Below are 23,759 nucleotides of genomic sequence, written 5' to 3'. Positions count from 1 at the left end.
CCCTGTGGGGTCTGCCAACCATAGTTCTATTCGCTACCTCGATGACCAAGAAGCTCCTCTTGTATTGTTCTCCGATTCCAGACCCAGCAGCAGTTCGCGTGGATGCCTTTCTGCTGGATTGGTCCCATCTCAACCTGTATGCATTCCCACCGTTCAAGATTGTCAACAGGGTACTTCAGAAGTTCGCCTCTCACAAAGGGACACGGTTGAAGTTGGTTGCTCCCCTCTGACCCGCGAGAGAAGGGTTCACCGAGGTACTGCAATGGCTGGTCGACGTTCCCAGGACTCTTCCTCCTAGAGTGGACCTTCTGCGTCAACCTCACGTAAAGAAGGTACACCCAAACCTCCACGCTCTTCGTCTGACTGCCTTCAGACTATCGAAAGTCTCTCAAGAACTAGAGGCTTTTCGAAGGAGGCAGCCAGAACGATTGCCAGAGCAAGGACGACATCCACTCTCAGAGTCTATCAGTCTTAATGGGAAATCTTCCGAAGCTGGTGCAAGGCCAATGCAGTTTTCCTCAACCAGTACCACTGTAACCCAGATTGCTGACTTCCTGTTACATCTAAGGAACGTAAAATCCCTATCAGCTCCTACGATCAAGGGTTACAGAAGTATGTTGGCAGCGGTTTTCCGCCACAGAGGCTTGGATCTTTCCTCCAACAAAGATCTACAGGACCTCCTTAGGTCTTTTGAGACCTCAAAGGAACGTCGGTTGTCCACTCCAGGCTGGAATCTAGACGTGGTCCTAAGGTTCCTAATGTCATCAGGATTTGAACCGTTCCAATCAGCCTCTTTTAAGGACCTCACATTAGAAACTCTTTTCCTCGTGTGCTTAGCAACAGGTAAAAGAGTAAGTGAGATCCACGCCTTCAGCAGGAACATAGGTTTCACATCTGAAACGGCTACATGTTCCTTGCGGCTCGGTTTTTTTTTGGCTAAAACGAGCTTCCTTCCCGTCCTTGCCCTAAGTCGTTCGAGATCCCAAGCCTGTCCAACATGGTGGGGAACGAACTAGAGAGAGTACTTTGCCCTGTTAGAGCTCTTAAGTACTATTTAAGAAGGTCAAAACCATTACGAGGACAATCAGAAGCCTTATGGTGTGCTATCAAGAAGCCTTCTCTACCAATGTCTAAGAACTCAGTTTCTTACTACATCAGGCTTCTGATTAGAGAAGCAAATTCTCATCTGAAGGAAGAAGACCTTGCTTTGCTGAAGGTAAGGACACATGAAGTGAGAGCTGTGGCTACTTCAGTGGCCTTCAAACAGAACCGTTCTCTGCAGAGTGTTATGGATGCAACCTATTGGAGAAGCAAGTCAGTGTTCGCATCATTCTATCTCAAAGATGTCCAGTCTCTTTACGAGTACTGCTACACCCTGGGTCCATTCGTAGCAACGAATGCAGTAGTAGGCGAGGGCTCAGCCACTACATTCCCATAATTCCATAACTTTTTAACCTTTCTCTTGAATACTTTTTATGGGTTGTTCGGTCGGCTAAGAAGCCTTCCACATCCTTGTTGATTTGGCGGGTGGTCAATTCTTTCTTGAGAAGCGCCGAGGTTAAAGGTTGTGATGAGGTCCTTTAGTATGGGTTGCAGCCCTGTATACTTTAGCACCTTTGGGTTGATTCAGCCTCCAAGAGGAACGCTGCGCTCAGTAAGGAAGACGAACTTAAAAAAGAGACAGAGTAACGGTTCAATTCGACTTCCTTACCAGGTACTTATTATTTCATTGTTATTTGAGATAACTGTTATATGAAATATGGGATACTTAGCTATCCTTTAATCTTGTACACTGGTTTTCACCCACCCCCCTGGGTGTGAATCAGCTACATGATTATCGGGTAAGTTTAATATTGAAAAATGTTATTTTCATTAGTAAAATAAATTTTTGAATATACTTACCCGATAATCATGATTTAATTGACCCTCCCTTCCTCCCCATAGAGAACCAGTGGGACCGAGGAATAATTGAGGAGGTGTCAACAAGAAGTACTTGAGTACCTGGCCACAGGTGGCGCTGGTAAGAACACCCCCTTCTAGTATTGTGATAGCTGGCGTATCCCTCCATAGAATTCTGTCGGGCAACAGAGTTGACAGCTACATGATTATCGGGTAAGTATATTCAAAAATTTATTTTACTAATGAAAATAACATATTAGTTATTGATATGCACCATGGTTACTATAGGAGTGTTCCTGTGGGTAGTGTTCTCGACCCTTTACTTTTCATGATGTGTGGTTTGGCCTAGAAAACAAGCTCTGTCTTTGCATCGGTTCCATCCTCTGGAATGTGGTCTTGTAGATCTATGGTTACTGAATCTCTTAGATAAGGTATAGTTAACCCTTTTACCCCCAGGCTATTTGGAAATTTCCAACCCTTAACCCCCAGGGGTTAATTATTTTCAAGCACATTTTGCAGTATATTTTTTTTTAATTGCTCTAACAGCCTTAATTTTTGTCATAGAGAGGTCAGGTTTGTCTCATTCTCTTGGAAAATGCCTGAAGTTTCTCAAAAAATTATCAAAAATATGCAGAAAAAAATTAAATATCAGTTTCTTGCAAGAACATACCGGTACGTCCACGGGGGTAAAGAGATGAGTTTTGTGAAACATACCAGTACGTCCTTTGGGGGTAAAAGGGTTAAGATAGTGCATAGTTCAAATTATGGGCATAAAGTTGAAGTGTGATTGCAAGTAGGTCAAGGACAGTGGCTCCTCAACATCCAGATCTTTTCAGTGACAATATCTGTATTAGTGTATAAAACTCATTTAAAACTCTAGGTGTAATTTTTTATTGCAAATTAAATTTTGAGAGGTGCATTTGGTCTGTTTTGTCTTCAGTTGCACAAAAAAGTGTCTCTTGAGATTTTTGGTGATCACTCTCCTGTGGAATTGTTTCATTCTACCTTGTTTTGAGTATTGGTCTTGTCATCAGCTGCTCTCACTTTAATTAGTTTGATGGAAAATTGCAGTCTTATTAAATTCCTTTTTCCTGATTTGGATAGCAATCTCTGTCACTGCCATTCAGATAGTTCTTTGTGCATGTTGCATAATGTTTCATAATTTAGACCATCCCTTGTTTTCAGATCTTCCTAGACTGTACCATCCTGTACGTAGTATTAGGTACGCAGTTGAATTCCGTCTTTCCTTCTTCATCGTAAGAAAGAATATTACACAATATTTGAGAAGTGTTATTCCAGCTGTGACCAGATTGTGGAATTTTATTACTAATTTGGCAGTTGAATCAGTGGAACTTCAAAAGTTCAAACCTTTTGTAAATTCTTTTGTTTTGAACAGGTTGACATAAGTCTCGTTCTATAGTTCGTATAAGGATGTCCTCAGGTTATGACGGTCTCGAGTTAGAACAAGTCACTGTCATGAATGGGCTTCCATAAGGTACAGTCATACCTCTCTTCACGAAAGAATCTGCTTATGAAATTTTTGCGCTGCGAAACGAGATGAAGATTTTTGACTCAAATTACTAAAAATGTTTCATGATAATAAGAGAGATTTGCCAGCCTGGCGGAGAATAAACTAGTCTCCCATTAAAAATATGAAGAAAATGGGTTACTGCCACAATAGAAAATGTGTCTATAGTAAGGGTAACTGTAATAGTTACTGTATATTTTGTATATGTACAGTATTGTATTGTATTTTTCATTTATTATTGCTTTATATTCCAATAACTACTTAATTTACAGGTATTAACAGTTAGTTTAGGCATTTTGAATGGTTCAAATATATTTGGCTGTACATTATTTCATTGTGGTTATACTGTAGCTTTATTATAAGATTTAATGTAGTGTTTTTGTAGGGTTTGGAACGAATTAGGTGATTTACATGTAAAATGTGACTCATAACACTAAATTTTCATGAAACGAAAGCCATTCCATAAATTAATTTTGTGTTTCGAGTTACGACCTTTGGTACATTAATATGACAAACTACTTCCCAACGCAAAGAGCAACTAATGCCCTGGAGTAGTGCATCACACTTCACTTTAGATTTAGCTTGCCATCTTTGTTTACGATATGCACTCGGGAGGTTTCTATTGCTCCTTTTAAAATATTTTCATGCCTTATATGTCTGGAAAGTGTTAGGGAGACTTCTGATGGCAGTGGCAGGCTAACCAACCATAGAAGTAAAGGCAAGGCATTGTGATATGCATTACTTGTTGTCTACTAGTATGCAATGTGTATGTGTAAGTGTAGGTATATGTACTGTATGTATATAAATGTATATGTATGTACAGTATATAAATCAACTTTCAAAAAATAGACTTCCGTGAATCCTAGGAACGGATCACGTTCGTAACCAGAGGACCTTCTGTATAACTTATCTATTTTAATACTGTTACTGATCTTGATATGCTTTGTATTTTTTATTCATTTAGTTTATTTGATATTTCCTTATTTTCTTGGGGGCCAGGTCTTCATCTATCTGTTTCTTACAATGTTTTCCTTGTCCTTCTTACTAGTCTTTGTCCTGTTGCTTTCATATCTTATTTCATCTCTTCGTAAATCCTGCACTCCTCATAGGGAAAAAACCATCTCAATTCATTGTTCATAGAATTTGCTAAACTTTTTTATTTAGGTTGTGATAGATTGTTATATTTTTTTTGGAACATTTAAATGGATTCACATAAACTTTAGAGTATCAAGAGCTTTATTCAGGTGTATTCAGTAAAACAGTTGCTCACTAAACAGGAATGGGAAAAACTATATTGAAGTTTGATAACAAAAATGTATTGGTCAGAAAGTTTCAGATAAATTAAAATAATGTTGAATTATTGGTGACGTACCATTTGATAAAGTAAGGCTTATTGAGGCCAGTTCGATAACAGAACTAACCCTGAAAGAAATCAAGGCATCCTAGAAATTAAATTATAATTTATAGAAAGCCTTCAATCTGAGAAATGGCAATTGCCACCCAAGTCATATTTGATAAACTATAATGAACAGCCAAAACATTTTAGAAATACTGTACTAAGAAACGTGGGTTTCTGTATAACCTTACTATGTCAGCATATTTTTGACAAACTTGACAGGGTCAAGTAATTAAAAATAAAAAAGTTATTTCAAGCTTTATTAAAGTAAATTGTCCTTTTAAATTGATATAGCAGCAAGGTTAAAGAGACTTGAGTGGCATTACTGGTTATGGAGATGAAAAAATATGACTAGCATTAATGTACTATCTACAAAGGCATAACATTTCATTTATTACTAATGATGATGAGGATGATATGTAATGAATGATGAAAGCATGATAGGCACTTGATTGTTACATTGCTAAGTTTCTAATGATAAGACTTCTTTTTCGTCCAGTCAATTTTTTTTTTCACGTGTTTGAGTATTGTGTAAAATTTATAAACAGCTTTAGAAAATGTGAAAAAACATAGTTTCTTGTGTTAAGTCACTTTCTTACATAATAAAAAAAATTCCAATGACTGCATTTAAGCAAGAAATTTTTCTTTAATATCATTTGTTACTGAATCCTCACAAGCCTTGATAATTATAAGTCCATTTTAATTTTATTCAAAATGGAGGAGTATTTATTGTGGAGTCAGCAAAGTGGCATATTTTAAGTTTTCAATTAGTTCTCCTTTAAACTCTTATGATAAATGATGTTTACAGTTAAAAGTGGGAAGAAAGACTTTCCACATTAACCAATTTATTGTAACCTTGGTATTAGTAAATTCTATGGACTAGGCTTCTCATTATTGTCTACATTTGGTACTCAGCTCCATAGCCATTAACACCATCTCTCTTTAATTGTCTTTTTCTGATAGTGTCAGTTGGGGCATAATTAGTCTTCCTTAACATCTGGCGGAAGTTGAAAGGACCTGGCTCATCACTTGTGTTATCAACGGGAGTCTGTCTGTCACTTACAGGAGGCTGTGGGGCCTCTCTGCGATCGTTTGAACGAAGCATCTTACGGAGATCTGAAGCAGCTTGCATGTTGGTGGTGGACTGAACACGCCCCCTGCAGAGAAAGTAATTTATTAAATTTCATAATGACTCATTAGCTGCTCGCTCAACGGTACAAGATAGCACTGGATGAAAATAAAGGTTTGTTTGGAAAAAAATCTTTTATCCGAGCTATATACTATATTATAATGTAGAATTAGCACATTGGTACTTATAATTTACACACAATACAAATGACCTATGCTGTAGAGTAAAAAAAAAATCACAAATTTTAATAATTTGTATTTTCCTAGCTATACAAACCTATGTCCTTTAGTAGGATTATGATTTCAGCGAACTTGGAACTGGGCTGTTAAAATTTATAACGAGGTTTCATTAGTTAATAGCGGGCGGTGGCAAAATCACTGACCCCTTGTCAGCACACAAGCATCCACTTTGCCTTTCACGTGGTGGAGGCGAGACTCCTTTAATAGTAAAGTCATCCTTAGGTAGGGAGAAGTTCCTATAACTAAGCTGACCAATTTAAAATCCCAGGATGTCAGAACAATTTGACCTGTACTGTAGAGGTGCAGTTGTGTTGATTTCGTTGACCCCTACCCACTTTCTAAGAATGAGAAAAGTTTCTCAGGTGATAGGCCAAGTTTTTTTCAGAATTTCCTAAAAAAGATGTCTGAAATATAGGGTAAAAAGGGTTTATACATTGTGTCCATCTCCTCTTTGTAAGGTGGATGGGGAAGATTATATTTACATGAATAGATAAGCTGCTGGGTTCAGAAAAAAAAAGAAGAAAAAAGCTAGGCATTCTTACCTCTTATCCAAGACATATATCGTGACTTCTCAAAGATGAGATGCTTCTTGTCCTTTGAAGAAACTGCTGAGCAGCTACCACTAGTCCCAGAGAGAGATAGTCTAAAGATTTGTTGGTATACCCCCCCCCAACTTGGTGGGCCTTGAAGCCTACCTGCATTTCTAGACTCCAGACTTCAAAACTTGCACTTCTGACAGGCTCTTCCTAAAGGCTAGTGTTGACCCAATTCCTCTGACTTCGTGAGCGTGTGCTAGAGTAGGTCCTCTGAATTCTTAGCTGATTGTGGATACGCTTGCCTATTTAGTTTTCCAAAGCCAGAAGTATATGGTGTTCTTGGAGATTTTAAACCTGAATGTGCAAAGGAAAAGATTCTGGAGCTGCAGTCTTAAGGGCTGAGTTCGCTTAGGTAGTGCAAAGAATTCAAATGTAGGGTCGTGAACGGCAGTGTTCCAAGACTTCGTAAAAATCTCAGGAAAGAAGGAGAACAAGACCTTCTTTCATCCCTCATTATAATTGATGACATAAGACATGCCATGAAAATTGCCAACTTGTTTTGCTGAATCCATGGCAAAGAGGAAGATAGTCTTTACTGATGTATGTGCAAAGAGGATGATAGTCTTTGCTGATGTATGTGCAAAGAGGAAGATAGTCTTTGCTGATGTATGTGCAAAGAGGAAGATAGTCTTTGCTGATGTATGTGTCAAAGGTTTGTACGGGGCCTTCTACATGGACCCAAGAACTCTTTATGACATCCCACTCAGATTGCTTGAGGAGGACAAGCCTGCTCAAACAGTGCTAATGAATAGGAAAGGTCTAAGCTCTTTAGTCTAAAGACCTGATTCAAGGCTGAGCAATGACCTTTCCCAACTCAGACCAAGAGGAGCTTCTACCTCCTAAAGTAGATGAGAAAATCCACTATTGGTTTGCAAAGAGGCTCTGCCCAGATTAGTATCCCTTCTACTTTACTTGGTAGATACCTGTAGAAGATCTATGCAGATATCCATGCATCTCTTGTGTAGTGCCTCATGGAAAGACTTTTGCTTGAAGATGCTGGAAAGTCTCCACTAGTGATGTAACAAGGATGTCGGAGAGCTGTGGTACTCTGTAGGTGGAGCTGGCAAAGTTAGGTTGGGCCACAGGGTAGGTCTCTTGGTACCTCAACTAGGAGCATCAGCAGGTCTTCAGTACCATTTAGCGTGTGGCAATTTGAGATGCACTAGGGTTACTCTGAGATTTATTGCTTAGTCAGCATTCTGTAAAAGGCATACTCTGGGGGTGCCGATGTGTCTGACACTGGTGAACAGAGCAGGAGCCTCATGTTGAGCTGTATTGCAAACATGTTGATTGATGGGAAACCCCCCCATGTCAAAACCTATTTTGCTACTAGAGGTTGAAGAGACCATTCAGCTCCTAACCTGGTGATGTGCTTGTCAGTGATTACACTCCTCTTGCCTGGAATGAATATTCCTGATGGCTTTACTGCGTTGTCGAGTGCCCATCTGCCCACCTTCTTCCTTGTTAACGTAAGCAATTATGTTCGTGTTGCTGCTCCTCAACGCTTTTGAGTGATCTATCGGACAATATTGGAATGTTTACAGAGCTAGGAGTGCTATCAACAAATCCAAGAGGATGTGCAGACAGTTCTTTGGAGGAGCAACTCGATGTGTATGAGCAGCAGCATTTCTGGAGGTTCTCATCTTCCTGCTAAAAAACCCTTCCTCCTGTTCCACCAAAACAAACCAGTGTAGGGGATTGCTGGCTCCTGACCAGTGCCGCTTCAGACACCGCTGAAGGAAACGCCCATGAAGAACAAGCTTCTCTAAAGACAAAGAGATGTTTGGCAAATAATTCTGTTGTCGAGCCGGTAGTTCTTGCTGGTTGAGGAAAGGTCACGCTATTCCCAAGTGTCTGCTGATGCAAATGTCTGGTAGAAAGACTTAAAGCGGTGCTGTGTTTTTCAGCGTTCCCAGGTACTCCATCCTCTGCTCCCAAGTTACCACAATCCTTAAATTGTGGCGAAAGGCAAGACATTTCCTTCAGTGCTGAAGCAGCTGCCTATGAGGGAAGGACAGGAGCAGCCAGTCATCCAGGTATCATAACAGAAGAATGCTGTTGGAGTGAGTCTAAGAAGAAAAGTGTGTGAATACCATAGTGAGCACTTGAGGAGCAGTAGCCAATCTAAAGCAAAATAACTTTGAACTGGCATATCATCCCTTGTGGTAGAAGTGGAGGTACTTTCTGGAGGACCAATGGATAGGAAGATGATCCACAGAAAGCACAAAGTCGTTCTTTCTGATGACAGCTCACACAAGAATATGACTCTAGCACTTCCTTCTCAAGCATCATCTTCAACTTTGCCTGAAGTGTGAGGATTTTGTCGGAACTCAGTTGGCAAGATGATGATATCAGAGCCTAAGTGAGGGGAGGACGAGAGCTAATGAATGGGAAGCGGCATCCATACTGAAATACCTCTATATCATCCAGACTTCAGTTACATGATGTGCCCTTAGCTGGCTTCCCCCCACCCTTTGCAGCAGCAGGAGGGGACTACTGATCATAGTGTGTCTTACTGGGCAAGATTGGGTGGAACAGTCGACACCTTTGCGAGAGGTAAAAGGGGTTGGAGGCGCTGACTTCTTAAAAGCCGACTTCAAAGATACTACCGCTAGAGTTATGGGGTTCTTTGACTGGCCAGACAGTACTACATTGGATCCTTCTCTCTGGTTACGGTTCTTTCCTTTAGCCTTCACATACAACTAATAGTCTGGCCTATTCTTTACACATTCTCGTCTGTTTTCATGCACCTGACAACACTGAGATTACCATACAATTCTTCTTCACCCAAGGGGTTAACTACTGCACTGTAATTGTTCAGTGGCTACTTTCCCCTTGGTAAGGGTAGAAGAGACTCTTTAGCTTTAGCAAGCAGCTCTTCTAGGAGAAGGACACTCCAAAATCAAACCATTGTTCTCTAGTCTTGGGTAGTACCATAGCCTCTGTACCATGGTCTTCCACTGTCTTGGGTTAGAGTTCTCTTGCTTGAGGGTACACTCGAGCACACTGTTCTATCTGGTTTCTGTTCCTCGTGTTTTGTTAAAGTTTTTATTGTTTATATAAGAAATAAATCTTAATGTTGTTACTGTTCTTGAAACATTCTATTTTTCCTGGTTTCCTTTCCTCACTGGGCTATTTTCCCTATTGGGGTGCCCTTGGGCTTTTAGCATCCTGCTTTTCCAACTAGGGTTATAGCTTAGCATTTAATAATAATAATAATAATAGACTGATTTGGTGGATGCCTTTGAGGTACCTGGGCCCTTAAAGGTGACCACCCTTTGAAAGAGAGAGTCCTGGTTCGTCTTACTCCACTTTTTTTACAGTATCGTCAACCTCGTGTGTTGGGAAGAAGGCTGGGTTCTGTTCTTTAGAACCAACAAGTTCCTTATTGCTAGTGCCTCTCATTGACCAATTTGACTTGCAATCTTGGAGACTATTGCATGCCTTCATTTGAGCACCATGTTATAAGCACACAGTTCCCTCAATTCTAAGTGTCCTGACAGAGGTTTCTGGAGTAAAGGTCACAACAGCAACGTCAATCTGAAAATGTAGAACTTCCTTGACGAGAGCAGGGGAGGCAGGATCCTGCTCGAACAACTCGTGTATAACGAGTTCCTTAGACCAGAGATCTAGGCATCTACAATAAGTAGAGGGCTTTGAGCAAGCTCCAAGAAAGGCAGTTCAAAGGGTGGCTTCGAACCTTGAGGTGCATTGAAGCACCTATCAGTGGAAGTCATCTCTCCCTTGACTGGTACCCTAATTACCTTCCCAAGATCATTAAACTCTTAGACGAGGGACAACACCTTGATAAATGTTGACTATTTCGGGTTTTTCTATCTCAGGATTCTCAGTCTTTGCCAGCACTAGTCCAGAGTCAGGTACTGAAGGGTCAGTGATATCAGTGGACTCCTGCTCCCTCTGGGAGAAGAGATCTTCATGTGTTCGTGTGGCAGTTCTTGTTGATTTGCATGTCCCCCCAGCAGCTAAGACAGAACCTAGTTGATAGGTTGTCAAAGTAGGGATGACACCAAGTGGGTTCAACTCCTCTGTAGCCCAGATAGTGTCCTTTGCCTTTGTGTGTGTGTCTTGGGTGACAGGGCAGGGCCTGGTGCCACAAAAGGACACAAGGGAGTGTGCAGGAACAATCTGCTCACAGGTGTGTTCTTTAACAGCCTATCAATGAAGTCTCATGTACTTTCATAGAGATGTACCGCAAATATCTTTGTCTATGCGTACACCTCTGCAGGCAATCCTTTATGAGGCGTTGTTTTAGCAAACACAAAGGGCAATATAATATCATCAATTATAGAAAATGAGGATGTCAGACTCCTTAATACAGAAGAGCCCACACACTTTTATGTCCAGACAGGTACCTTGTTGTGCATTGACCCATCAATTGCAAGCTCTAATTGCCTTCTCTATTTTGATTTGGCATTAGATGGTTGGCATAGTAGTGATCATGCACAAAGCATTATAAACAACAATGGTCCTAGTGATCATGCACAAAGCATTATAAACAACAATGGTCCCCCTTCACAGAGATCCCCACGATGAAGTCTTGACAAGGTGGACTGGGATAGATTTTGTGAGCTAAGCAAAATTGAGGGGAATGCCATAGACTTACTGAATGGAACCCTTCATACATGAGCAGTTACTTCAATTTCCAATGCAACAGGGTTATTCAAATGACGAACAGTCCCCTGGTGGTCTTCAGAACTAACTGCCTTGCACAGAGCCGCAAGAAGGTAACTCAATTGCACAGACACCCTACCGAGGAGAATTTAATTATATACCAGAAATAGCACAGTTCCGTTATGCCATGAAAGAAGCTGGGCGACAGTCTTAGGTGTCTTTTTTTCCTCCATTAACAGTACAGTATAATACCACCATTTCTGTGTGGAGGAAAGTAAAAAAGATAGCAAGCAAATTCACCCCCAACCCACCACCAGTGTTGAAGGTGAATTATCAGTATGTGACAGGAGCAACTGAGGTTAGCAATGCCCTGGTTGGTCATTTCTCAAATATATCGTGCAAGTGTAAAACAGCTCCTGGTTACCAGTTTAGGAGCATTGAAGATAAGAAAATTTTAAATTTTGCAACAGGAAGGGAAGAGTCCTACAATTCTCCTTTTACTGAAAGAGAATTTGATTCTGCACTTGCGATGTGTAATGATACAGCCCCTGGACCCGATGGTATTCCATATGCAATGATTAAACATGTACCTGTTAATACCAAGTTATTTATTTTTAGCATTATTAACAGCATATGGCATGACCATAGCTATCCAAGTGTTTGGGAACTAGCCATTTTTTTAGCCTTTTTAAACCCTGGTAAGGTTAAGTTTTCAGTTGCAAACTACTGACCAATTGCATTGCCATCTTATTCATAGAAGATCGTGGAGAAATGGTCAATGCAAGAATATGGTACTTAGAAAAGAAGGGTATCTTATCACCTATCCAGTGTGGATTTAGAAAAATGAACTCCATGACTGATGTGTTAATACGACTGGAATCTTTTATTTGCGAAGCCTTTGCTTCCAAACAGCACCATGTAATAGTCTATTTTTACCTTGAAAAGGTATATGATACTGCATGGAGATATGGTAAACTTAAAACCATTCACGATATAGGATTAAGAGGAGAGCTACTACCTTTGTTCATTCAATCATTTGTTTCACAGATTTTTTTCAAGTGAGAGAGGGGAAAACTCTATCAGAGAGGAAATTTCAGGGAGGAGGAGTTCCCCAGGGTAGTGTGCTAAGTGTAACCCTATTTGCACTAGCTATTAATGGGATATCCTCCGTCATTCCCCAAGATAATCTCTCGACACCATTTGTAGATGATCTCTCCATATCATTTACTGGAGCTAGAATGGCAATGGTTGAGAGAAAACTGACATCTCTTAAAATTTTGACAAGTAAAACTACTGTTGTCCATTTCTGTCATACTCAGGGAGTACATTCTGACCCGAATATGTACATCAAAGGTCAATGGATTTCTTGTGTAAGTGAAGCTAGGTTTTAAGCTTGATATTCAATTGCAGGCTGACATGGGCTCCTCAAAAGCATTAAAAGTAGTGTCTTAAGGCTCTGAATCTTAATTTTTGTCTCATACATCCAGGGGAGAAGGGGGGGGGGGGCAGACCACAAAACTACTTTAAAATTAGTAAGGCCTTAACTTTTTCAAAAATAAGTTATGGGTGTGAAATATACTCCACAGTCACCCCAAGTTCACTAAAGATCTTAAACGATATACACCAAACTGGTATCAGATTGGCCACAGGAGCCTTTAGAACCTCGCCTGTCCCAAGCCTCCTTGTTGACGCTGGAGAATTACCTTTAAATCTTTACCAAAAGTCTTCTATTGTTCTTGTAAGGCACTCAACATATGAGTTATACCCAAAGTCTCCTCGACCTCATGGTTTTCGGGTGAAACATTTGATACACAGTCTTGATATAGTTAGAAGTAATGTGCTTACATTTAAGAAATCATCAATGCCTTCCTGGACATTACCAGAGATATCTTTTTGTAAATATTTTATTGGTGTTAAAAAGAATATGACTTGACTTAGAAGCCAGGTCTCTTTAGGGAACATGTAGCAGAACATAGAGAATTGACTTATAAACATTGATGGCTTCAAATCTTATGCTGGTGATGGATTTGGAGTATATAGTAATGCTTTTAATTGTAGAGGTGCACTTCCTGTAAAAGCTTCCAATTTACTGCCTAACTATGGCATACCGACTGCTATTGAGAAAATAGCACTGGAGAAGAGGGTAATTTTACCATTTTTTAGTGATGCAAGGAGTGTCCTTCAAGCTTTAGAAGTTTTTAACTGCAGTAACCCTTTAAAGATTTTAGAATGACTTTTTAATATTGGACTAAGAGGTATAACAGTTTGATTTTGTTGGGTTCCAGTCCATGCAGGTGTGTCTAGGAATGAATAGGCAGCTTTACTGGCAAAGAATGCTGCATGCGAGTTGCTACCAAGAAGTTATCCCATCCTCTGTAATGATTTTGTACCTACCATTAACAAATTGTTTTATAATAATTGACTACAGCATTGGGATAGTCTAGATAGAAGTAAAATGAGAGAAATAACGAATGTTATATCTCCTTAGAGGTATAACATGATGCCCCCAAAAGTAATAGAGGTCTCTTTGTCGTCTTCACATTAGCCACACTCGGTTGACATCCGAGTTTCTGATTACTGAGAAACATCAGCCATATTGCGATGAATGTTTGGTACCCTTGACAGTGAGGCATTTGTAGATCGAATGCCCCACTTATTGTACCGAAAGAAATAGGTTTGAGGCCCGAGCTGAGGATAGGGGGTTCATCCTTACCAAGATTCTCGGACAGGATGTGTCATACCATACTACAGTAACAGTATTTTTAAATATTTCAGTAATCTTCCAGTCGGTACTGAAACCGACTTTTTTTTTGAAGCCCTGGTCAAGGCAGTGCATCAGGCTGTTACGGGGGTAATTCCTACTGCACAGTCAATAACCAGCATGCCAAGGATTCCTCAGGATGGGTCAGGTCCCATCTGTCTGACCCCAGACACAAGTCTGCAGGATCAGCCTAACATAAGCCCTCTTCCACTAGGATGAACATCTCGCCTCTCAAGAGGAAGCGGGAAGCAGCAGAGTCGGGTGTGGAAATCCAGCAGGACTTCTCGCATGTGTAATTGACACCAGTAATGACTACCAAGCAAAAGAGGAGGATGATATATCTGACTCCTCCTCGGGGATATATACTGCATCGGACGCCTAAGCCGAGGCTCTCTGTCTCCAGAGAGATTTTGTTTGCGGGTTCGTTCTGCCCCTTCCAATTGAGGTACTTCCCCGGAACTACAACTAGTCTCGAAGAATTCTACCAGCTGGCTTTAGTTTCCTTGTCGAGAGAGGGAAGAACACCCCCAAACCTTCACTCCTAAAGGAGTATTTTACCTTCCGCAGGGAGTTGAAGGTCACGAAGACGATTCCGAAGACCTCGGCCAAGGCATTAAGACTTCCGCTCGGGGGTCTCCCCCCAGTTCCAGCAAGGATGTCGGCAAGTGCGTGCCTTCTGCTACTGTACCTGACGACTTCAACCCACCCTGTGCTCCTATGGGTCAGAGCTCCTGGGTGGAAGATAATGACGATGAAGACGAATATCTCCCAAAGGCTGCAAATCCTAAACTCAGGGAGGCAGAGCAGAGGGAGTCTGAACATGCCTCCAGGCAGGTCTTGGCCTGCATAAGGGCCATCATGGCCCATCAAGAGAGCAAAGACATGGTCTTGGATCATGTCTACAGTACTCTGAGACCCCAAGGCCAGTGCAGCTTTGCTTTGTTCTAAAGGTTTGACAGGTGCCCAAAAGAAGGGGTTTCCTCCCTGTGGGCACATCTTCTAAGCGTCCTCTGGCGCCGATTGTGTACCAGAGGAAGTATTATGTCTCCGTTTGGGTAGCAGAGGAAGTATTATGAGGTTTCCCCTCAACCATTCAATAGAGACTTAGACCAGAGGAGACTTCTCCATCTCTTTTTCTGCATCAGAAATCCTTAACCCGGACAAGGTTGCGAAGTATGCCATGCAGGCTACTTTGTGACTAGATTTCTGGGTGGGATCTGTGGGACACCTCATTAGGACCAAGTACTGGTCCAAGGAGACCACGAGGAAGTTAATGATAACCTTTCTATTATTGGTAACTAGAACCATTGAGTTCCTTTCGCACTAGGTAGTGAACCTGATGGTAAATGAGATCCTTCAGTGAAGGGACTCTATAATAGAAAGGTTCCACTGACAGGTCCCACGCGTAGGTGCAGAGATTTAGGAACTTTACTCTCGATGGTTCCTCTCTGTTTAGGCCAGAAAACATTGAGTAAGTGGCAGAGAGATGGGGGAGTCCAATGAGGACTCCCTTCTCCATAGGGCCCTCACATCCCTGCCTCATTGGCCTCCTTTGCCACAGAAGTAGCAGCTACAGGTAGCAAAACCTCCGCCGAACAGGACTTCAACGACGATGACTTCAACGTCCCAGAGGACGTCAAAGCAGCTCTTTCCAGCTGGAGAGCAGAAGGGCTCTAAGTCCTCTCGTGGAGGTAAGAGTGGCCGAAGCTGCATCAGCTAGGATGGGTAAACCTTCCACTTGGCCACCAATGGGGGGATGCCTGCAATGCTGCTGGCAGAAGTTGCTGCAGCTCGGGGCCGAACCCTGGACAGTCTCCATGATTTGTTCAGGGTATCGCGTCCCGTTCATTCAATTTCTCCCTCCACTGACATGGGATCCAGTCCTATCAAGCTCCTATGCAAAGGGATTCGCGAAGGAGCTGGCTTTTGGGCTGAAGTGCAGATCATGTTGGAGAAGGGCACTCATCAAGAGGTCGTCATTGACCTTTCAGCACTGAACAAGTTCTGACAAACTCCTTTCAGCATGGAAATAGTAGACAACCATTAAGACCATAGGAATTTCTGTGGATATCAGGACGCATACTTCCAGATCCCAGTCCATCTGTCTTCAAGGAAGTATCTAAGGATTATACTAAAAAACAAGCAATACCAGTTCAAGGTGCTGTGCTTCGGTCTTTACATAGTACTTCAGATCTCCATGAGAATGTTTGCCTTAGTATTATCCTGGGCTCACAGGATGGGCATCTGCCTCCCAAGATACATGGATGACTTGTTAATACCAGCAGATTCGGTGGCAACCCTTCTTTAGCACCGAGACAGACTTGTAGCAGTTTGCCAAGATCTGGGGATCGTGAAAAACCTTGAAGTCTTCCCTGCCTCCTTGTCAAAGACTGGTATACCTAGGTATGATCATCAACATCGACCAACAGAAAGTCTTTCCATCATACGATAGGGTACAGAGGCTGAGGAAGGTAGCACGACGCTTCCTCAGATGAGAAGAGCTTCCGGTCCGGCAATGGTTGTGTCTCATAAGTCACCTATCATCCCTGCCTCGTCTAGTACCCAACGGCCGCCTCGGGATTAGATCTCCAATGGTGGCTTTAGCCCAGGTGGAATAAGATCAACGACTCCCCGGATATTCTAGTCCCCATAAGCCTAGAAGAGCAGATGGACCTTAGGTGGTGGGTGGCAGACTAAAATCTTCGCAAGGGTGTTGGCCTTCTCGTTCTTCTCCCGGAGTTGATGCTTTATTCAGATACATTAAAAGAAGGGTGGGTGGTCCACATGCTGCACCGCACAGCCTCAGGCCTCTGGTCCGAGTCAGAGGAGTACCAGCACATAAATCTCTTGAGAGATGAGGGCAGCATTCCAAGCCCTCCAACAGTTCCAGCAGTGCCTGACAGGTCACTCTGTGGTGTTGATGAGCGACACCACAGTAGTGGCTTTCATAAACAAACAAGGCGGTATCTTTTCGCAGCCCCCTATGACATCTAATTTAGCAGTAGAGATACCGACATCAGCAGAGGACAGACAACTCGGTGTTCCTATTAGCCCGATTCATCCCGGGCAAGACGAATGTGCTCGTGGACAATCTGAGCAGAGTGACTCGGATAGCGGGCTCCGAGTGGTCTTTGAATCATCTAGTAGCCAACAAAGTCCTGACTTTGTGAAGTTTCCTGACTGTGGACTTGTTCGCGACGTCCCTGAACTTCAGGCTCCCACTTTACTGCTCTCCAGTCCCAGATCCCCAGGCTCTCTGGCAAGATGCATTCCAATAACGGTGAGACACTAACAACGTCTATGCATTTACCCCGTTCTGGCCGGTGAGAAGAGGACTCAACAAGACCAGAGTATCTGACAATCTCTCTATGATTCTCATAGCTCTGCTATGGCATCACGCAGAGTGGTTCCTGGACCTTCTGCAACTCCTCACGGAACTTTTGAGAGAACTCCCTTCACTACATGAGCCACACAAGTATCTTCCACAAAGATTTTACGCTTGGAGACTATCAAGAACCTCCTCACTCAAGAGTATTTTTGCAACAAGTTGCAGAAAGGATGGCTGGACACCTTCGACAATCTTCGCCTTCAGTCTACCAGGCTAAGTGGACCGTCTTCTGTGGTTGGTGTTGTGGAAGTGGTAACTCTCCCCTCGATGCCACTAATCCAACAGTTGTGGAATTCCTTATGCAACTTCGGGAGGAAAGGCTCTTCTTGGTTTCAGCAATGAAGTCTACTGTTCAAACTTGAGCCTTGTCTTTAAACTGAAAGGAGTCAATATTTCTTCCTTGGAACTTTCTCTCCTTATACAAACTATGAGCTAACATGCCCTCAGTCATTAGTTAGACCTCCTCATGTCATGGAACATGGGTCGCATCCTTCAGTCTTTGAAGGATACTCCTTACAAACCATTACGCCAGGCAACAGATCGCCACCTCACTTTGGAGACTGTGTTCCTACTCGCTTTGGCTTTGGCCAAAAGAGTTGGTGAGCTGCATGGTCTTCCCTATGACATTGACCATTCAAGGGAAAGGGGGGGGGGGAGAATTCTTGAATTCATTCCTCAGTTTATAACCAAGACTCAAAATCCGGTAGTGGATCCTAGATTCGGGCACATCTGGATTATGAGTCTTCGTACTGTAACTGTTACTATGCCCAGTAAGGAGTTTGATGTGTTACCTCAAAAGAACGTTAGCAGCTCAACCCCGAGTGTCAGCACTGGGAAGGTCAAGAGGAGGGTCAGGGTCATGAAGAACACCATCTCTGCTTGGATTCGCAAGGTCATTAACCTGGCACTGGATACCGACCTTCCTAAGCATGATAACTCAGAGCTCATCATGTTAGGGGCATTGCAACGTCTCTAGTGTTCAAAAGAAACTACTCTGTGATGCAGGTATTGCAAGTGTCAGACTACCTTCACCCCCCCCCTACCTGCCAGATGTGACCCACAGGAACATGGAGACATTCTCCATTGGTCCTGTGGTGTCTGCACAAGTGTTTTAAACACTTCCGGCTCCTTGATGGACAAGTATCAGAATGTAGAGGGCAAAATCATTTTCCTTGTGTAACCTAGTATAGAAATAATACTTGCTGGGTGTCCCATACCCCTAGTAAGGAGGGATTGGGTAATGTCTGTGGCACCCCCAGAAGACTTACGACTCGGGGAACTCTTGCCTAGACAGTCACATTGCTAGTATCAGAAGCACACAGCTTACATAGGGTGTGCATTGCAGGTGTTTAGTGAGGTGTAACGGTTTCTACACAGCCTTGCAAGGTGTTTAGTGAGATGTAAGGGTTTCTACTAGTTATGTGCAAAGCACCTATGGAGAAACCCTGGGTCAATGCCAAAATGCTTGTGGTGCAGACTTCAATAGTCTTAAGGGTAAGTCAATCCCATAAATAGGGAAGGGTTTGTATCATTGCTGGAACAAATGACAAATCTGGATGTAATTTGTATTTTTCCTAACGATACAAACCAGTAGCTATCTATACAGATTGGCGCACCAGCAACTGTCTCACTAGAAGTCCTACCTGCAAGGAAAAGTGGTCACTCAGCTCAGGTGTGCGAGTCACCCCCCCCCCCAAGCTAAGTCTTATGGCTCGTCCTCCAGCTTCGCTGAAAGTAGTATCCCCTAAATACAGCGACAGGTTTGTATCATTAAGAAAAATATAAATCTCTTCCAAATTTGTAATTTTTCTAGCTATGCAAACCTCAACCTCCTCCCACCTCTCGATCCTGTCAAAAGTGAAGTGTCTTTGACAGGTGAACCTACCACCCTCTCCACCTGTTGTTAACTACCGTACCTTGTTAAGGCATTCAACGGCTGTCCCAACTCCGATGCAGACATTCCCTATTTTAAATAGTTCAGGTTTATATGTAGGAAAAATACAAATTACTTTTAAAATCAGTTATTTCAAGCCTTTTTCAAGGATTCTAGGCTAGTCTCTTTCATCACCTGGACCTTATGTACAGTACAGTATTGTCTTTAGCAACATCACCATTGAATAAGGCATGAATTTTCTTCATTTTATCATAGATAAAAAATAATGTGTGAACCCAATACATATTTACAAGGTTAATGCAAAATTAGTAATGGGAATTATTGAAATTCTTATGTAAGGCGTCAGGTCACACGCTATCCAACAGTGTGTGAAAATAACTGATAGCTAAGAAAAACAAAACCCACAAACCAAATTTGAAAGTATAGTATAATTTTAATGGAATTCCACTCTTAAATAAAAGTTAAAAACAGACACATTTGGATTGCTGATTACGAATGAGAAATACGTACTTCCAAATTCAGCTGTAGCAAAACTTAATTGAAAAAGTAACAGTGATTGCTGGTGACAGACCATTTAGGTCCTCTACACTAAGTTATTACTCTAAAAAATGTGCAAGTGTAAACTCTGTTAAGATCAGGGAAGAAGGAAACATATAGAGCAGTAGTTAAACTTGATGATAAGAATATTAGATACTTCCTTTTTTTAAATTTAAAAATATATATCCTAACCTGTTCAACTCGGGTGGTAGAATGCCTGAAGTGCCAACAACAGCACCCTTCCATTGTTTGATGTTCGAATCTGAATGCTCCATATTTACCATACTTTGTGACTTTAATCCATCCTTTAACTTGGACAATTTCTCTTCTCGAAGGTTAACTTTTGTTGGCTGCTGACTTCCTTGAGATCTGTTTGGTAAGAAATTTGTCAAAATATTAAAGTATTTGATATTCCGGGCAATTTTATATAAGCCGAGTACATTTTGATTTTGATTACCAAGGTATATCTGCTGTTCTCTGTCACTAGGTGACTGGAAATAAAAGACTTATTGGGTAAGTTCTAATACAGTAATAAACTTTCAACTATAATGTTGATGTATTGTTCATTTAAGTCTAGCGAATGTACTCATACCCATTTAAAAGTAAAAAAGTGTAATATGCACAGTTCAATTTTATAATAAAAAACATGGAAATTATTAAAGCAAATTAAAGATATTCTAATTTCAACCCAAAGTTAAAATATTATCAAATATACAAGCACTTGTTAGCTGAATACCATATACCTTCAAACATTTTCCATGCAGTGCTGATATAACTACCTGTATAAAGTACTTCAATTAACATTGTAAGTCTACAAGTACAAAAATTAGCTTTTATCTATGAAGCATCAATATTTTTTGTCATTTTGGGATTAAAACATCTACTGTACTGTGCCTACCTTACAGATTTCATGCTCAAAACAAAATCGAGTACAGTAGGGAAATAAAGCATCTTTTAAGGCAAAATAAATAAATAAGCAAATAAAAAAAGCACTGTTCTACCTAATGATAATCAGACATATAACTATATTAAGAGATTTAACCACTGGAAAATGTAATTTTATCATAAATTGTTTTCTAAGATCTCCTTAAAACATGTTTCATGAATTTACTATAGTAATGTCAAACATGATGATATGGCTGCATTTATTCAATACATTATATAAATAGAATAGGGCCAAGTTCTCAATACATGAAAAAGGAAAATATTTTGACTAGAAGAGTTTTTCAAAGTACTGTAAACGGACCGTTAACTTCAATTGCACGTTCATCCTATCTTCATACTTGGTTTGGTATAGTTAAGAACTGATTATGAAGTGCTGCTTAATTCTTGCATTTTGTAACGGATGATTCTTCATAAAAAATTAATTTTTCTCATCCAGTATAGGTATTATCTATGATCACTTAATTCCTTTTGAGAGATAGAAGTCAAAATTTCTAATTGACAACAAGTTATATAAGTATTATTATAAAACCTAGCTTACACTGTTAAGCTTTAAAAGTAGTATATTCAAGTAATCTAGCTCATGTAATCTAATACAGTATTAATTTTCATATATGCAACTAATTGTTTGATGGCACTGATAAACTTACATTTATTGTATTTTACTATTATTTATTTGGCCATTTATGGAAGTAGAACAGATAAGCTTACAAATATCAAAATACATCCTTCTAATAAAATATATTTTTCTACCTTCAAACGTTGATCTGACATTTTAACAAAGATATTCCAGCACTTTTGAAATATTAAATTTACTCTATTTTTCTGGAAGGTCTCCCTTCAGGACTATATTTTTCTATGGATAACAATTATAAAGTAAAGTTTCATAGACAAATACTTTTACCTTCTCACCATGTAACGAATCTCATTGCCTTACCTTGTCGGCTCTATAAAAGTTTTTCCACATGGTAAAGTCGTTGTTTCTTGATAATTTCTATAATTTTTTAAGCCTTAGAGTAATTGAGAATACTATTTAAATTGCTTACCTCTTGTATGCCTAAGTTGAAAACAAGTTTCCCAAATCCTAACAGTGCCAACAAACAAATACAGACTAGTGCTAAAGTAGAGGTCAGAATAAATTTCAGGCAAAATACTACACGACTATTTATAACATTGCTTAAAATAATCTAGGATTCTAACGCATTTCACGATTGTCGTATGTTTATTTTCTAGGAATGGCCTTGATAGTGACCTTAACTGACCTCTGCCTGCTGGAATGATGCATTTTGGTAGCTAATGGAGCATCCCACGGTGTGTCGGGATTGAAGTCCGGGGTTGGACTGAAGGGTTTCAAAGAGTTAACATCGTAAGTGAAGGATCAGTATCAAAAGGATGCCTCTGAGAAAAGTACTCAAGTACAGCAGGTAAACATGCAAGATTTCTATGCCACTGGTGAAAAACAGGTTTAGATAAAGAATGAAAGTACTATATCAGATTATATTTGTGCCTATTAACACATTCAAATTATTTGTAGACATACCAGCTGACCTGGCATATAAAAAATGAAGGATTACTTGAAGATCAGCTCTAAAATAAATGAAATCAGCTCTCTTGAATCAGTGCACAGTACTGCATACATATATACTCATACTCTTAAAGTCTTGAATATAAAATTGATGAAACTATCGTGTTGTTTTTGTTTTTTCATCTTCCTATATCATGTGTCAATGTCGTAATGTCATCCAACTGAAAGTCTGTTCTTCAAATGATCCTGTGTAAGAAAAAAGTGCTTAGGAGACAGACAGTACATGCACTAGTAGACTCTTTGTTTCCTACTGAATAAATACCTAATCTATAAGTTCTTTAGGATATTCAGGAATACTAAAGGTGATAGCATGAGTAGGGAGAATTGTGTTAACTTGGAAGGATTAGATAGTTTGATTTAACTAGACGGTTTCCTTCAAGGTTAAATCGCTGCAGAATCAATTTTTTTCCTGCAATTGTGCTGCCAATCTGAAATCAAAGTTTAGCCTCTGAGAATTTCTTTTCTTCTCAAACTTGTGAGCTTTTATATAAAACATATTTAGTTTTCTCATACAAATCCATCACCTGTACATAACTCTTACTTGAGGTTTCATATGGTCCTAAACTAGCAGTCTTATGTCTACCAAACAAGAGCATTCATTTATAGATGCACCAATTGGATCCTCAAGAGTGAACCAGTGACCTTCCTTTTTATTCACATAGTATGAACAGTACCTATTGCCTGTATGAGTCTGAGAAAAGGCCCAGATAACTCAAATTGATTCCTTACAGAGAAGTTGTTAACACTTATGGTTTAAAGACATCATTTGTGAATACTGCATGTACTTATCATTCAAATGAGACAAACTGAATGTCTAGGTTTCTTTTTTGAATATTTTAAGCTTTTTACTGGGACGAATTCAATTGAAGGATGTTGATCAATAATGTCCAATCCTCTCAGTTGCCACACAGATTTTGCTGTAGAATTTCAGTGATTATACATACATAAATATCTCGACTGTTCCCTTAGACTTCATGCTGTTAAATTTATACAATAAATTTGAAAGTGTATAGATCTGCTGCCTACTTTATACATTATTTCAGTGGAAGTGTATAGATCTGCCTGTCAAGGGAATACTGTACATGTAGCATGTGTTTTGTAAAGGTATATACACTAACAGATTTGAAACAAAGCATGGTGGTTAATGATGATGATAATTCACAGAGTACACAAATGAGCAAAATTCCAACTTCATGTTGCATGAAAGCGAAGGTAAAATGTAGTACAGCTTGA

At 40.4% G+C, this 23,759-nt stretch overlaps 1 protein-coding gene and 1 long non-coding RNA gene across 8 annotated transcripts in view; one reads left to right on the top strand and one right to left on the bottom strand.

The window, feature by feature from the left end:
* Window positions 1–4,645: 4,645 nt before the first annotated feature.
* LOC137627799 (myosin-IIIb-like) overlaps window positions 4,646–23,759 on the bottom strand; it is a 205,067-nt gene continuing 185,953 nt past the window's right edge. For 5 of the 7 annotated variants that reach the window (XM_068359152.1, XM_068359158.1, XM_068359154.1 and 2 more), the window contains 3 exons: window positions 22,204–22,281; window positions 20,192–20,368; window positions 4,646–5,980 (listed from right to left, as the gene is read on the bottom strand). In XM_068359152.1, the coding sequence (XP_068215253.1) occupies window positions 5,722–5,980; window positions 20,192–20,368; window positions 22,204–22,281 (514 nt within the window). In that variant the 3' untranslated portion in view covers window positions 4,646–5,721. The remainder of the gene's footprint in view (window positions 5,981–20,191; window positions 20,369–22,203; window positions 22,282–23,759) is intronic. The other 2 variants (XM_068359153.1, XM_068359157.1) reach the window with 1 other exon arrangement.
* On the top strand, window positions 5,929–22,627 carry LOC137627800 (uncharacterized). Its single transcript, XR_011041224.1, has 2 exons — window positions 5,929–6,066; window positions 22,175–22,627. It is a non-coding gene; the product is annotated as an uncharacterized lncRNA (long non-coding RNA).

The sequence above is a fragment of the Palaemon carinicauda genome, chromosome 35 (assembly GCF_036898095.1).
Source record: "Palaemon carinicauda isolate YSFRI2023 chromosome 35, ASM3689809v2, whole genome shotgun sequence".
In the NCBI taxonomy this organism is placed as follows: Eukaryota; Metazoa; Arthropoda; class Malacostraca; order Decapoda; family Palaemonidae; genus Palaemon; species Palaemon carinicauda.
The sequence above is the reverse complement of the archived record's forward strand: the minus strand, read 5'-3'. Positions and strand labels throughout refer to the sequence as shown.